We start from the raw sequence: 16,344 nt of genomic DNA on the forward strand, positions 1-16,344 counted from the left end.
AATTTAAATGATTATAATAAATCATTATAAAAAATAATGTTTGTATTTACAAAGTTTCAAATGGAAAGTTTGGTGATAGTAGTTAATTTCTTTCGAACATTATTATGGAACATACATCATCATAGAACATCAACTTGTAATTGAGTAGAAAAATAGTTCATCAAGTAGTTACACAGTAACTGGTTTCATTATCTCTCTAAGGTTAACTTTGTTACATTTTATAGTTAAATGACTCCTCCCCAATATCCTTTTTGAAGTTTTCCCAAATAACTGCCCGAAGCCATATCTGTTCAGTGTGGAAGTAATTTCCAGTTCTTAAGAAGCAATAAGATTATTGAAGGCTTTTCAATACTAGTAAAATTCTTAATGCTACCATTGAGACTAACTTGTGTGGTTGGGAGTCCACTGTGGTTAGGACCTCCACTGGAAAATTTGAACTGTTGGCTTCTCCAAGTTCTCATCTTATACTTGGGTTTGTATGTTTGTTGTTGTTGTGTGTGTTCTCACTTCAGAAATCCTCCAGGGATTTTAACCATGGTTTTTGAAACATCAGTGTCACATACACAGGCAACAGCCTTTTTCTACATATAGTTTATTATTCAGTCTGAACCATAGAATAATGTAATTTAGTTTGGCCTTGGCAAGCCTCTTGGCTCGCTTAGCAGTGTCCTGTGTAGACTGCAATTTGGGAACAATCTCTGAAATGTGTATACTTTGAGAAGTCTGTAGGTAGAATTGCAGTGAATAATCAGAATTCAGGCGTGCCTTGTTGCTCTCCTGCACCCCCTTGTGGCTGAATGTGATGTGCTGTCTTTCAGAGTTTGAAAGGAGTTGACCTGTACTGGGCTGGCGTACTTAGTTTACACGGAGCATTAATAGCTGCCTTCTGTGTAAACTAACCTCTCAAGTTAATAGAATAGTTCTCGCTGAGGGTGTAAATAATTTATTGTGCTTATTTGATTTTTTTAGTTTGTAGAATTTCAAACATACGTATTGACATGTTGTGTGTGTGTGTGTGTGTGTGTGTTTAACTTTTTATTACGGAAAATTCCAAACACTCAAAAGTAAGAGTGTCATGCATCCCCTTGTACATATTACCCAGTTTCAATAGTTGTCAACATTTTGTCAATTTTGTTTCAGCTCCGGGTCCGGGTTTTCTCTCGAGGATTTTGAAGCAAATATTGAGTATGTTGTTGTTAAACTTAAGTTCAGAAACTGTATATTTCTGCTCAATCTTTTACTCCAAGGGTGGGGTGCTTTTGGCCAGAATCCTTCGGTAAAATAAAATAACTGCTAGCATTTCCACTGTCTTTGGAAGAAGGTGACTGATGTCCCTAGCTTCATAAGATTTAGCTTTAAAACCTAAAATTCCCAGCTGGTGGAGGAACCAATAAGACAGGATATTAGAAACATTTTATACTACTTAACAGTAACATTCGAAAAAGCCTATTTTTCTTTCCAGATGTTTATTAACAAGGCCATACTATATTCCAAAGAAATATTTACTTGAAATGTTCTCTCCCAGAATTTGAGTCTGTTTTGCTTACTAACTGCAGTTAGTTGTCAACATTTAAATTTTGCCTTTTCTTTTTCCGAGAGAAAAGGTTATATTTGACAAACCGACAGTATCTGAAACAGTCTTCAATTTAATAGAAGTATGCAAAAATCACGAGAGAGGCGGCTCGAGTTTCTTAAATGTGGACATTAGAAGACATTCCCAAACAGTCCAAGTTTTTTGGGTTTGTTTTGTTTTGTTACTTTAGTTAGGGGTTGACTTCCTGGCCGAATTTCGGTTTTGTCTCCAGGCTTTAAGGCTGTGTCAAGAAAGCAGAGAGGACTGTTCCCCGGGTCTCCGTGGAAATGCAGTGTCTGACGCCTAGCAAACAGCCGGTGCAGAGCCCTGCGGCCCGGAGCCCCCTGCGCAGCGGGCCGAGCCGGGAGGCGGCGCCGCGGCAAACAGTGGTGTCGGGTTACAGCTTCAGAATAGCGCCCGAGCGCGCCGAACTGGCTTCCTCCAGTGACTGGCTTCATAATTACATTGCTGATTTGTTAGGGAAGGCTTTGTCTTACTTACCAATTAGCATGGATGTTACTGCGGGGACGTCGTCCTGGATGAGCTTCGGTTGTTTTTTTTGTTTTGTTGCGAAAAAAGCTTTCCCGGTGCAGGCAGCTTTAGGGCTTGTGTTAGTAACACTCTCCCCTGTCTTCGGGGAGTCCTTACCCTGCCTGTAAATAAGCAGGGAGGCTTTCTCCCCGTTGGAATTTTGCCCCTGTGTTTCCGCCATTCCCCGAGGCCAGAGGCAGTCACTTTGGGGTCTGAAAGGCGGCCTTGGGGAGGGCGGTTTCCACTCCCCACTTTCTGCACCCTCCTGGAGGCCCAGCGGATCTCCCCCCCCACCAACCCCCCACCCCCCACCCCCACGCTAGGGGATCCGTGGTCACTGCGAGGAGGAGCGTGTGGCGTGGCACAGCTGCGGGTAGGGAGCCCTTGGAGGACTGGGCCTGTTTCTGTGAGCTGTTTCGCCAGCACCGCCACCTACTATGTCCATTTCAGGGTGGCCTTTGTGTTCTCCGGGTGTGTTTTGTTGTTAACTTGCGCCAGGGAGGGTGTTAAAAGCGCCGAGGTTATCAGATTTCTGAGTCCCGTGTGTATTTTAAGGTGTAATATTTTAACAGTGTAGCAAGTTGTCTAAGCAAATGTGGCTTCCCCCCACTGAAGTTGGATCAGGCTTTTCCTTCCTGCCTGGGAGTTGCTGTGTGACATTCTTGACAGTGGAAGCACCATTTCTCAGAGTTCTGCCCTGGGGCTGGTGGGAGGAGTCCTTTCTTAGGACCAGAGGCTCTCCGTTTGGACCGCCTCAAAAACAGGATCCAGAATGCACCTTAAGGCAAGTAGACTCGAGAAGGGAAGTGAGACCATCCCGTGTTGCAGAGGCTGTCTGAGAACCATTTCTCCGGCCGGCCCCTCTCTGGGTCTTGGAAGTCTCACACACACACACAGTAATTTTTCCAGGGGCCCTTGCTGCTACCCCCATAAGAAACTGGAAGAATGTGTGTGTTTCCACTTAAAGGGCTGTGGGTTTTGGTGGCACAGGATGTCCTGTGAGGAAATCACCCCTGCTAGGCTCTTTGAAGACACTTGTCACACATCTTCTCTTAGCTTTTTTTTTTTTTTTTTCCTCTTCAAGGGAGGTTGATCCATGAGGACAAACCATTGCTCTGAATTGTTGGCATCACTGTAAATGTTTTTTCACTTTTAGGAGTTTTAGTGTCAGCACTGGTACTTCTGTACCCTTCAGCGACCAGCAGTCACATAGGAAGATGTAGTCGCAGAGATTAGGAAGATGGCTTCCTAAAGCTCCCCTTTGAATTGGGAGCCTTTTCCTTGAGAGCTACTAATGAGTATTTTTTAAAAGTATTTTTATTATGGGGCGCCTGGATGGCACAGTTAAGCATCCGACTTCCGCTCAGGTCATGATCTCGCAGTCCGTGAGTTCGAGCCCCGCATCAGGCTCCGTGCTGACAGCTCAGAGCCTGGAGGCTGCTTTGGATTCTGTGTCTCCCTCTCTCTCTGCCCCTCCCCTGCTCGTTCTCTCTCTCTCTCTCTCTCTCTCTCTCTCTCTCTCTCTCTGTCTCTGTCTCAAAAATAAACATTAAAAAAATAAAAGATAAATTTAAATATATTTTTAGTAAAGTCTAGCATGCATACAGAAACATGCATGATCCTAAGTGTGCAGGCCGGTGACCAGACTCCCCAGAAGCCATGACCCACTAAGGAACTACCCTTTCCTGACCGCAGATACCACAGCTTAGTTCTGCCTTGTTACTTGCCTTTTAAAACAATGTGTCACTTAATGGTGAGGCCTGCTACGCTCCTGAATGGGATAACACTGGACTTCTAGTTTTTATTTACTAGTACAAAAGGAAATCAGAACAGGGTCTTAAAAATGGACACAGTGTATGACCTAGTTGGGCGTGGAGGTATTTTTAAGTAATGATTTTCATCTTTTTTTCACCAGTACTAGTCAGAAAGGCAGCCCCCATGGTGGGATGAGGAGGCTTCCCATTCAGGCCCCCAGGGGCCCCAGCAGGGATGCTACCCACAGGGGCATCACTGCCCTCTGTGGGCCTGTCTGCGGGAGGCCGTAGAGGGCTCTGGAGACCCTGCAGGTTAAAGCGGGAGGCGGTGGGGGGGGGGGGGGGTGGGGACAGAAGTGGTAGTTTGCAAAAGTAGACTTAATATTCTTAATTTAAATAGAACATTTCTTTTTGACAGTTCAAATAGCATTAAAGGAAAGTGGGGTTTTGTTCATTTTAAGACATCGCTTTTAAAAAGTTGAAAAACATTGAGTAAAGAGAACTTTCTGATTGTTTTTTAAGTTTACATTTTGTTTCCTTAACGCCTTAAAAATAAAAAAACTATGAAATGTTAGGCTTTTAACACATAGGTACTATTTCAGTTCCTTCTTTGGACGCTGGGCTTAAGGCCTCACTGCCATGCACTCTAAGATCAGGCAAGAAGAATCTGGGTCCTGCTAGCCAGTGGGATGTGATATATCAGTCTGAGAAGCTGGGCTTTACCATTAAAATTGAATCGAAGGCACCTTAATTCTGCATATAGTCTTTTTTTTTTTTTTAATGTCAGTTGTCAGTTGCCATCACAAAAACGCTGTTCATTTCCTTTTTTCCTTACTTAGACACAAATAGGGAAGACCTTTAGACTCCCTATTGGGAGTAAAATTGGATAAAAATATCCACAGGCTTACACATGAAATGGCTGGATGCAGAAAAGAGGAAGTTAGGGTCCCCAGACCAGCATAACCTGGAAACCTGGAAATGCAGATTCCCCGGCTCCACACTAGACCTGCTGAATGAGAATCCTGGGGGTAGGGGGATCAGCGTTCTGTGTTAACAAGTCCTCCAGGTGAGTGGGATACTCGCCCAAGTTGGAGAAGTGTGACGGGCATTCACTAGACGGCTTTCTGAGCTAAGCCTTCCCTGCCCACCCCATGTGTCTCAGTCCCACCAAGTTTCCTGACCCACATCCCGCCCTGTACAGTTCTCACCTCTGAGGTCTGTTCAATTCTCCTCTTTCTCAGATCCTCCCTCTCAGGGACAAAGACACACACATCACCGTCTTACAGTTCCCTGGCTGTCCCGCAGTCTTTTCTCATTCTTTGCATTTACTATTCATTCAGTAAGCAACTGTTTGTGGGGCATCTTGTGTGTGGCGAGGACTGCCCTGTCCTGGGGATACAGAGGTGAATGAAACACCGTCTATGCCCTCATGGGGCTTATCGTCTGGAGTAGGAAATAGGCATTAAGAGATCATCCCATCTTAATACAAATCTCAAACCCTGTCTCCAGAAGTCTTCCCTAATCACTCCAGCCTATAATAACCTCTCTGATGTATTGCTATGGGAGTCCCTCAGAATCTGAAATTGCACACCCCCAGGTAGTCAGGTAATATCAGCCCCTGTGTTTCTGGTCCTATGGAATGTCCTAGTGACCCCGTGTTACTTTTGATCATCTGCCCAAGCAGATTGTAGCTTTTGAGGGCAGGGTCCCTTCTGATGAAAGCCGTGCCACTAAGAGCCAAGTTGGGTCCATAGAGTTGTATTCAGTATTAAATTTCTTGGAAAACTCTGGAAGAGAGGTTTTCATTTATATTGCTACCCATGAGTTTTGTTCTTTATTTTTAAAACTTAATTTGCTGTAGTTAACACTTGCTAAAGTTTATGTTAAGAAAAATGAGGATGCTAGGAGTTTGTTTCTAGCCAGTTTATTGGGAAGGAGGTGTTTTATCGGGAACCTTGTATCAGAAACCACCAAATATGCAAGAGAAGAGTGGGTATGGTTGGCTTTAGGCTCCTTGGAGGGGCAGAAAAGGGAGGAAACAACCACGTCCCTCCTGCATCCGGGGGTCTCTAACCAGCCCTGAAGTTCAGGGTCCCTTTTTGGATCTTTGACTGCAAAACTGGGTAAAAGACATGTGTGTTGGGCTTAAGTCTTCACAAGCCAAGGGAGGAGACAAAGAGGGGTGTCAGGTCTCTGGATGACCTAGAAGCCACACTTGTCACAAGCCCCTCCTTTCTGTCCCGGTGTAGGTGTCCCTGTTCCACAGCCGGGGCCTTTCAGGCAGGAACAGCAGAACACCCCCTTCTCAAGTGTTACCTTGAAGCCCTTAATGAGCCCCAGCTACTGCTTGGTCTTCAAGCTGCAGCCCAGTGAGGCCTTTTAAAAGGTCACGTGCTTCGCCAATAGCGTGCTTAAAGAGCTATTGTTGTTTTCTTAGCGAGCCTGGGGAGCGAGGCTTCTCAGGAGCTGCTGACCCTGGCTTTGGCCAGCCTGAGCCCCAGGCCCAGAGACACCATTTGGCTTTTTGCCCTCAGGTTCTTGAGTGGCTTGTCTTTCCTTCTTTGAACTGTGCCCTGTTCCCGGAGGTGGTCGTTAACACCGCACTGAGAGTGGGAGTTCTCAAAACCTCCCTCCTGTAGGAGTTGGAGGCCTCTTCTGAACGTGGTCAGTGGGAGGACTTGACTCAAACAATGTGTTAAGCAAACTCTGCAGAAACTTTAGCTCTTAAAAATAAAATTAAAAACATGGTTTTAAGAGTTAAAGTTTCTAAGTGAAGATGTGGACTCCATTCTATTATGTTGCATTTTATCCTTTCTAGCAAGATTTAGATAGAATCAGGATTACAGACAGGGATTGTGTGTGTTTTGCAATCTCACTTGGGTGTGTGCAGCCAGTTTTGCCTCATAAAATGCTATAGAGAAATGAAGGCAAACCTGCTTTGAGACATACTGTATCATGGGTTACTTACACATCTGAAAAGCATCCAAGCTTCCATTTGTCTATCCTGCCCACAAATTTTGCTTACAAGGGTCCTCCTCCTTCCCCTTCCAGCATTACAACGTCTTATCAGGCTGCCCCTGAAGCATTAGGATTATCACACAGCTATGACCAGCTGGCTCATTCTAATTGGAAATTAAGTGCTTCTCACATTGAAATCTCTTTGAAAACATCTCCACCGATCTCCTTCAGCTGTGGGAATTCCTCTAAATGTCTGTGGTGCTGCATGCTTGGTAAACATTCGAGTTTCACAGATCCAGTGTTTATTTCTAGAGAAATAATCCTTATTGAGAAAGTTATTGAAAAAGTCCTATTGTTAACCTGGCAACAACTCTTTAAAAAGACAGTCCTATAATGATGACTAAGAAAAGGATGTCTTACCTGTTACCTCTCCCCCAGAAAATTCCAAGTGGCAGTGAGGTTACTAATTTTTTTTCTAGTTATTTATTTGGTTTACATTTTTAGGACAGTGCTTCTCAAACCTTTTGTGATGAAGGACCATCTTGCTTGTTCTTTCCTTTACTCTAGTAAAACATAAAAATGCTTACTAGAGAAATGGAATAAAAGTACTGAGCCTGGGCGGCTCACTCAGTTAAGTGTCTGACTCTTGATTTCAGCTCAGGTCATCATCTCATGATTGTGAGATCAAACCTAGCAACGGGCTCTGTGCTGCATGTAGAGTCTGCTTAAGATTCTCTTTCCCTCTCTCTTTCTGCCTTTCTGCCGCTCTCCCCCACTCAAGCTCACTCTCCTTCTCTCTCTCTCTCAAAAAAAAAAAAAAAAAAAAAATATATATATATATATATACACACACACAGAAACAAAGGAGAAGCCTCATTTTAGAAATTAGATTTACAGACATAGAATTACTCTGTAAATTTGCTGTAAACGTTTCTAAATAATACAGTATCTCTGTTTAACTCATCGTGGGCCAGTAACAGTTCACAGACCAGCACCTTCTACAGACCACACTTTGGGAAACACACATTTAGAGTGTATTTGTATGAATTTGTGTATTCTCACACAGATTCACATGTATTGGGTGAGATTACATTATAACCTACAACATAGACCATCTAACAGCTTTATATGAGAATTAAATGCACTCAGTGAGCTTTTTGGCAAAAATGGAATTTTTCTAGAAATGAATATTTAAATGCTTAAATTTTAAGGAGATACAATAGTGTAACTGTCGCAAAACACAGCCATCCAGTAACACTTCTAAGGCCTAAAGGGGAAAGTGTCCTGTAATGTGAAGTGAAATCACCTCTCTGATGCACACTCACATTTAAGTAGCACAGGTACTTTAGATAGGAAATGTTCTATGCAAAGTATATATACAAATGAGACTTTTTTAAAAAAAAAAAAAAAAAAAATTTTTTTTTTTTTTTTAACATTTATTTATTTTTGAGACAGAGAGAGACAGAGCATGAACGGGGGAGGGGCAGAGACAGAGAGGGAGACACAGAATCGGAAACAGGCTCCAGGCTCCGAGCCGTCAGCCCAGAGCCCGACGCGGGGCTCGAACTCACGGACCGCGAGATCGTGACCTGGCTGAAGTCGGCCGCTCAACCGACTGTGCCACCCAGGCACCCCCAAATGAGACTTTTTAGTACTGAACAGTAGGAAAGGTTTTTGTCATGGAGAGTATTAGATACAGAAGTCACATCTGCCTTCCCTCAGAGAACATTGTGGCCTGGTCTTTGGTCCTTGTGATTGACATCCATTTTCTTCATGTTTATGAAGGAAGGCGTTTCATATAAGTAACTGTATATTCTTTATGAACATTAACAAGTTCTCAGGCTGATTCTGACATTGACGGGTCGTGGCCATCTTTCTCTCCCAGAGACCGAGGCATGTGAAGGCAGTCACTCCCAGTGGAACTTGCGTACCAGGCTCTGTGACCCCCTGCATGTTGTTTGTCCATCTTGGGGGGGGGGGCAGCGTGGCCTTCCTTAACAAAGTGTTGCAAGGAAGATCTGTGCAGTTTTGTTATGGTTAGCCTTATTCCCTTAGGATGAGACTCAATTCAAAATGATAATGAGGTGTAGGAGATGATACTCAGCCCCTTGAAGACCAGGCTTTATTCATCTGTGGGACTCCCAGATGGGACTCTTGGGCAGAGTGCCCAAGACAGCATAGATGCAGAACGAGTAAATCTAAAGGACTGAATGAGGCTCCGTCAAAATCCTGCCTTTTACTGAAGCAATCCAGTAAAAGGCAGGTCACTTTTAGAAGAAAAAATTGGCAAAGTACAAAGTACTTGTATGTGAAGGTATCAAAGAGTGAGTGGCACGGACGAGAGGATTAACACTCGCCTGTGGGTAGGTGCTGCAGAGAGGGTGGGCGGGCAAGCACCAGCCTGGCTTGGTTGGAACCACGTCTTCTCTGGTCTGGATGGCATGAGAACAACTTTCTTGATTAAATGGTTCGAAAGTGAGGTCTGTGAGGCAAAGGCCAGGGGACTTGGAATTGTTCTATTTAGATGGCAGAAGTTCCGAAAGCAAGGACCCCTCTCCAGAAGACGCAGCTAGCTGAGGGGGGTCTTCACTAAGGCGGGAGCAGGTGAGGAGCCGGCCTAGGCTGTGAGCGTCAGGTGAGGCGGGGCAGCAGTTCAGAGCCAAGCCATTCCCAGATGCTCAAGGTCTGAGATGTCAGGTGGTTGGGGTTTTTTGAAATACGTATGTATCTCTGGAATCACAGTAGGTATTTTGTTATGAAGTGTCTCATGTCCTCAAACAGCAATGCTTATAATCAGAACAAAGTACTTTTAAACTCGTCCCAGTTGCATTCAGACGTAACTGTATGCAATCAAAGTGAGCCAAGGAACTTGGACTGGGAAAACTGCATTCCTCCACTTTATTCTAGGCTGAAAAGCAGTGGCGGCTCCATCGCCGTGGTCATTTAACACAGGCCAAGTGCTTCACCACATGTCACCAAACAGGCAGAGAGCCTCTATGCATAATGAGGAAGGAAAAGGCATTTTGAAAGCACGCAAGGTTCTACCAAAATTGTACATCCCCCCCCCCCCGCCCCCCTTCTCCAGCTTGGTTCTTTTAATCGTTCAAGATGTGTTCGAGATGTAATCTGTGACACCTTTATCTGTTAGGTCCTAGCATTGTAAGTGTTTTCTTGGGCTTTAAAAATAAATCTGTTTAGGGGAGGGAAATTGAACCTGCATGGTAATGTTAGGCAAGCGAACGCAAGCGCACGAGTGGAGAAAGTCAAAATCATGGTTTCCATGGTAACGTTTAACTTGTCTGTGTCGTACACATTTCTCAAGAAATACATTCACCAGACTACCTAGTGATAAAAATTGCTCCACCAGCATACAAAGGTAGATTTCCCAATACTCTCGTATTCCGAAAGATCTTCTCCCCAGTTAATCTGACTCTTCTACGTAACCTTGGGCAAGGAACCGGAGTCCCAGGCCCGACCTCCGAATCAGCGTCTTTTTCAGGGTCGAAGTTAGTTTTCGTGTCATTGATTCCATTTCCTTCCTTTCTCCTTCGCAGATATATGTTGGGTAAAGGAGAAAAACGGAAGTTTGACGAGCATGAAGATGGGCTGGAAGGCAAAATCCTGTCTCCCTCCGATGGGCCATCCAAGGTGTCTTACACCTTACAGCGCCAGACTATCTTCAACATTTCCCTTATGAAACTCTATAACCACAGGCCCCTCACAGAGCCCAGCTTGCAAAAGACCGTTCTGATCAACAACATGTTGCGGCGGATCCAGGAGGAGCTCAAACAGGAAGGCAGCCTGAGGCCGGTGTTCGCCTCCGCCGCCGCCGCCGCTGCCGCCTCTCCCCCGCCCGACTCGCTGAGCGACAGCTACCGGGAGGCGGCACCGCCCGCCCTCAGCGCCCCCGCTCCCCCGCCCGCGCACGCCTGCGACCTCGGGAGCTCTACGCCGCTGGACGCCTGCCTCACGCCCGCCTCGCTGCTCGAAGACGACGCCGACGACACGTTTTGCACTTCCCCGGCCGCGCCGCCCGCGGCTGCCGCCAGACTGTCGGCCCCAGCGTCCCCGCCGGAGAAGGACAGCTTCTCCTCCGCCCTGGACGAGATCGAGGAGCTCTGTCCCACGTCTACCTCCCCCGGGGCCGCAGCCGCAGCGCCCGACAGCTCCCGAGGGGGCTCTGGCGCGCCGGGCGGCCCGAAACCGGAAGACCCGAAGCTGATGGACTCTCTGCCCGGGAACTTTGAAATCACGACGTCCACGGGGTTTCTGACAGACTTGACCCTGGACGACATCCTGTTTGCCGACATCGACACGTCCATGTACGACTTCGACCCCTGCACGTCTGCCTCGGGGCCGGCCTCGAAGATGGCCCCGGTGTCAGCCGACGACCTCCTCAAGACTCTGGCCCCTTACAGCAGTCAGCCGGTCGCCCCGAGTCAGCCTTTCAAAATGGACCTCACGGAGCTGGACCACATCATGGAGGTGCTGGTCGGGTCCTAAGAGCCCCGGCCCGGCGCCCGCGCCGCCCAGACCCTGCGAGTGTCCCTGCACCCCACAGCTCTCCGCACTGTGCATGCACCCTTGCTTGCCTTTTTCAGAGGAAAAGATCGTTTTACAAAAGGATCACACTAGTTTTTGCTTTGAGCAGAGTTGGAGTGCCTTCATCCACGTCTGACCACTTTTAATATGCTTTTTTTTTTTTTTTTTTTTTTGGAGTGGTCCTCGGAGACCTACTGCCCTGGAATAGGAAAGAATGCTTTTGAAGACAATGTGGCTATGCTGAATGACAGAAATAAACAGTTCAAGTGAAGCACAAGGAATAAGTTGGAAAAGCTGTAAATTGCATGTGCATATTTGTCTATTTTTTCTATAAGTTTTATTGCAAGAGGTAAAAAGAGAAAATATATATATATATTATTTAGATAATCTCAGTACCTTTTCTGGCATTTTCGCCCTGTATAGGTTGACTTGGCAATTCAGCCTTTTTAGAGGCATTAACTACTCCTCCTAAGTGTTGCATTTACATGGCTGTTTAGAAACTGCTGCCCAAATTTATTTTATATTTTTGTACAGATTCTGCAGTTTATGATATTGTTTTTCTAAAAACAAATGCTGTTTATACATATGAGATAGCTATTTTGATAGGATTTGCTCACATAGTTCCTGCAAACTTCAGATGTACAAGTTGCACTTGTACTTTTATAGAGTTGTAATGTTTTATATGTGTTTGGTGCAAAGAGAAAATTGGGTCAAATTAATCCGCAGTTGATGTCCCCAAATGCAAACACACACACACACACACACACACACACACACACTGCTTTCAGAAAGGGCCAGGCAATATCACACCCAAATTTCACAGGCACCAACCCCCTGGCATGAACACCCGCCAGCACTGTGACTTCCAAAGCCAGAGCCGCGTCTGCTCATCAAACTTGCATTAAGCAGTTGGCGGGAGATGGCCACGGAGCTGGGGGGTTGAAGTGATGGTTCTCTTTAGCTCCCTCTCTTGAGGGGAAGCCTACCGAATACTCACTGTATTTATGCCAAGTTTGTGCTTTTAATTGTTTTTATTTTTTTAAACAAAACCCCAACTCTTTCCCTTTTGGCGTAATTTTTACGATGACCGGAAATTTTACATGAGAACAAAATTTTCTGAAAATTAACCAACCTCTTTGTGGAACGAAACCCTATTGCAGATGCTTAGGGCTCGTAAGGAAGAAACTACCCCCAGAAGGCATCCACCGTGTTGCTCAGTTGTCTTTTCCAGCTTCCCTTCCCTAGAGCTTTTGTTCCCTCTGTTGCTAAGTGCTGAAAATGTCATCTTCATGATCACCACAGCGAGCTCCGCTCACCTCTGCCCAGCCTGGGGATGCTGTCTTGTAACAGCCGTGGCTCTAGAACCTGGAGTTGGTACCATTATGTCACAGCTTCCAATCTGGTTGCTTCCTTGGATCAACTGCTTTAACTACACTTTTACAAGGCTGTTTTACCCAAATAACACAGACAGGACTTTCTATGCATGTTTCTCCTCCTTCCCCTTGCCTCCCTGCCACCCCCTCCCCCGCCCCCACCCGGAACACTTGAGAAGTCGCTCTTTATTCCTAGTGGTGTACATTTAATTTTAAAACACTTGCAATGTATCATGCTTGTTGCCGAAATTGTTGATGGCCTTTTCGTTTCAGTTTTTTTCTTTCTTCCAATGGTACTTTAGCTGGTTACAACCTATATCGTTGAAATGCAGATGGCTTCTTTAGGAATAACTTTTATATTTATTTAAGAATTTTTAAATTATGGGATTTGTGTTATTGTCGTTGTCTTTGTTGTTGGTCATTTGTCAATATTCAGTCACCAGTTCTGCTCACTTCTTGCCATGGATAAAAATTGAGTCCTTCTGGCCAATTAAAAAAAGACAGCTTTATAAAATGGCACTTTAAACAAGCCATAGATAGTTTTATTTTTATAATGCACATGGCAAAGCAAACACATTTGTGATGAAGGAACTGCTCGTCTAAGCAAACGATTTCTGTATGATATGATTAAACTTTTCTGTATTCGAATTTACTTTTCCCCCACTTGAATGTGTTTTTAAAGGCTAATTGTCAACTCAGTAGAGCAGTGAGAAACAGATCAAATTGCACTTGTTCTCCTACGAGCAACCTCTACCTGGACACCTCTTAACTGCTGCAGACGCGTCATCTCCTTTGATAGGACCGGGGACCATAGAGTTAAGGTGAGGGTTGTTGTAGATGCTTCCGGTGTCACTGTGCCTGTCCATTTTAAGAGCTTCCTTTTCCTGTGGAGAACAAGTCAGCCCAGACGCCATGCTTTCGATAACGGGAGGACCCGGCGGGCTCGCCACATGCCGCACACATACACACACGTATACAGACACAATAGTGTTGATTATTCTGAACAATAACAGGGGAAGGCGGTTGATTTGCCATTGTTAAAAACTGATTTACAGTAACTTACAACAACTGTACTTTGGTTGGATTAGCAAATCGTGTGTTTAAACAAATCCCATATGTTGGGCAACAGTTCAAATAAGCACAGCAAAGTGTTGCCCAAACATGGTTCTCTGACTCTCTCATATTTGTAAGGCTGGGCTTCAAAATCAAAACAGAAAACCCCCAACAACAGCGGGCAAATGCTTTTTAACTCTGGACACCCTTGCCACAAAGGCTTGACATTGAAGGTCTGCTGAGGAAGACATGGGAAATCGGTGGCCCGTTTCTAAAAGAACAAAACCATCGGGTGTTCAAGTTATCTTAGTCTTATTTTCACAAGGCGGTGTCCCAGCAGGGAAGCACGCGGGCCTGGCTGTGATCTCCCAAGTCCCCGTCTTGAGTGTGGGATGTGCTTCCAGATGCCACGGGGCAGCAGCGCCTTCCCCCTTTCTAAAGGACATCGCGTGGCATTCAGAGTCAGGCAGGCGGTTGGAGGTGCTTTTACGGGAAAGACGTGCCGGGTGGGGCTGGGAGAGGAAAATTATTGACAGTGATGTGCAATGAAGTGACAAGATGAGAGCAGAATAATAAGAGCTTTGAATTTGAAGTGATTTTTTTTCATAAGTTATTTATTCCTTTTTTTTTTCCATGTAAATATATTTATTTTACTGTGGAGCTCTAACAACATCTGGATCGTAACATGTGCAGAATGTATGGTAGGAATGTATTCTCTTGTAGGAATGTCAATCTGTATTCAGAGGGGGTCTGAGCCAGACCCCTGGGTCTTCTCATCGTGTATGCTCAGCCCACATTCAGTTTTCTCCTCTTCTCTCATCTAGGTCTATGTGAAATATGCAAAAGGTATGGATGAGGAATGTTTCAATACCTCCAAATTTTTAAGAAAATCAAGCATCAAAGGGTTGATATTTTTAAAACTTTTTTTAGTAACACTTTCTCTTCCTGACAGAAGGAGCAATCACACCAACACCCTCGTTCACACCAAAGGGTGGGAACTGGCCAGAGCCTCCACTGCACCTCGAGTGTCTTTATCAATTGAGCTTTTATTGCCATATCCCCGTGGAATATCCCAACTGCCCTGAGGTCAATCAAGGAAAATTTCTTGAATACATAAGCTCCAAAGAGCCAAAGTATCATCTTACAGATCGTTTTTAAAGCTTAAATTTATTAACCACCTTTGTGGTAAACAATGAATTATGAATACTGCAGGGCAGCCTTCTTAAATGACAGATGTAAAAAAAAAAGACTCTACTTTGTGCAGCGATTGTTACCCGCTATATGAATTGTCTTAGTTTCAAAACTTTGCTGTTACAAATTGGACCTTTCTCCATTTTCTGAGAATATTGAAAAGAGCATATTTAACTTGTTCTGGCTGCAAATGGTTAACTTCCTGTGACTGCCGAAGGCAGCGAGGTGTGTGCGTCCTGCTTGTGTACAATTGTTCTCAGTGCTTCTTAAGAGTGAGTCTAAATGGTTCTTGAAAATTAGCCAGGATCAAATGCTATTGCAGACAAAGCCAATAAAAATTTTGGATGTCTTTTGGGGATACCAAGTTTGGAAGAGAAGTGCAGTCCATACAAGCAAACAAGCTTTTGGAAAAGATGTACATAGTGACATGTTTGGTGCATGGTTTTTGAGGAAGGCTTTTGTCAAAAAGGAGGTGTAACCTTTCCCCCACAGACCTGAGAGCTGTGCCTTTTCTATGCAATATTACAGACGTTACATCGGAACCCAGATAGCTGTATTCACATGTAGGTTTGGGCTGTAATCTAAACAATTGGACAGATTAAATGTACATGGAAATGAGCAGTCTTACTTTTGTAGTTTTATATTATACAATAAACAGTTAAAAGATGAGAGAGGCGTGTTCGCAGTTTCCTTCTGACTGGAGTGCAACCAGCTCGTTGGTGCGTCACAATTTGCTTGTGTTAAGGAACAGCCCCCCCCCCCCCCCCCCCCCCCCGCCCTTCGGCCTGTGCCAGAGTTGGGGCCGTTGACTTTCTCACACCTTCTCAGCCCCAGGAGCACATTTCCCTCCTGGTTCTCCCCCTGCCTCTTGGGCTCTTCTCGACCTCCCTATTCTCCTTCTCTCCCCCAGCTGTCTCTCTCCCAGGGGGACCTAATCCGCTCATGACTCTGAAAACTTGTTTCCAGCTCCTGCCTCTCTCCCGAGCTCTGGAGTTAAGTATCTGCCAACCTTTACCATCTCACACTCACCGTGTTTACCCACGGGGAGCTGATCCTTTCCCTTCGGGCCTCTCTCCAGTGCCAGCCACTCTGTTCCCCGATGTCCGAGCTCTCCTGCCTCCCGCTCTCCATCCCTACCACAGTTTCCCCAAACCCTAGCCCTCTCCCCTCCCTGCCTGCAGCCGTTTCCTATCTAGCTTCCTATCTACTGTAACCACCACAGTGGTTTCTCTAACACCCTTGCTGCTACAGTTGACGTTACGAAGCACCAGTGGTTCGTGAATGTGTTCCACGTCCTCCAGTGGTGCCCCTTCCTCCCATCCCCAGTTTACACAATCTGGCCTTCCCTCATCTTCCAGAGGCTCATGGA

The 16,344-nt window shown here is 45.3% G+C and overlaps 1 protein-coding gene across 8 annotated transcripts in view; it reads left to right on the plus strand.

Annotated features, from left to right (window-relative positions):
- The window catches only part of SERTAD2 (SERTA domain containing 2), a 117,033-nt gene extending 101,389 nt beyond the window's left edge, over nt 1–15,644 (plus strand). For all 8 annotated transcript variants that reach the window (XM_058683912.1, XM_058683915.1, XM_058683917.1 and 5 more), the window contains one exon: nt 10,371–15,644. In XM_058683912.1, the coding sequence (XP_058539895.1) occupies nt 10,375–11,319 (945 nt within the window). In that variant the 5' untranslated portion in view covers nt 10,371–10,374 and the 3' untranslated portion in view covers nt 11,320–15,644. The remainder of the gene's footprint in view (nt 1–10,370) is intronic.
- The last annotated feature ends 700 nt before the right edge of the window (nt 15,645–16,344 follow it).

This window comes from Neofelis nebulosa, chromosome 9 (assembly GCF_028018385.1).
Source record: "Neofelis nebulosa isolate mNeoNeb1 chromosome 9, mNeoNeb1.pri, whole genome shotgun sequence".
Classification (NCBI taxonomy): Eukaryota; Metazoa; Chordata; class Mammalia; order Carnivora; family Felidae; genus Neofelis; species Neofelis nebulosa.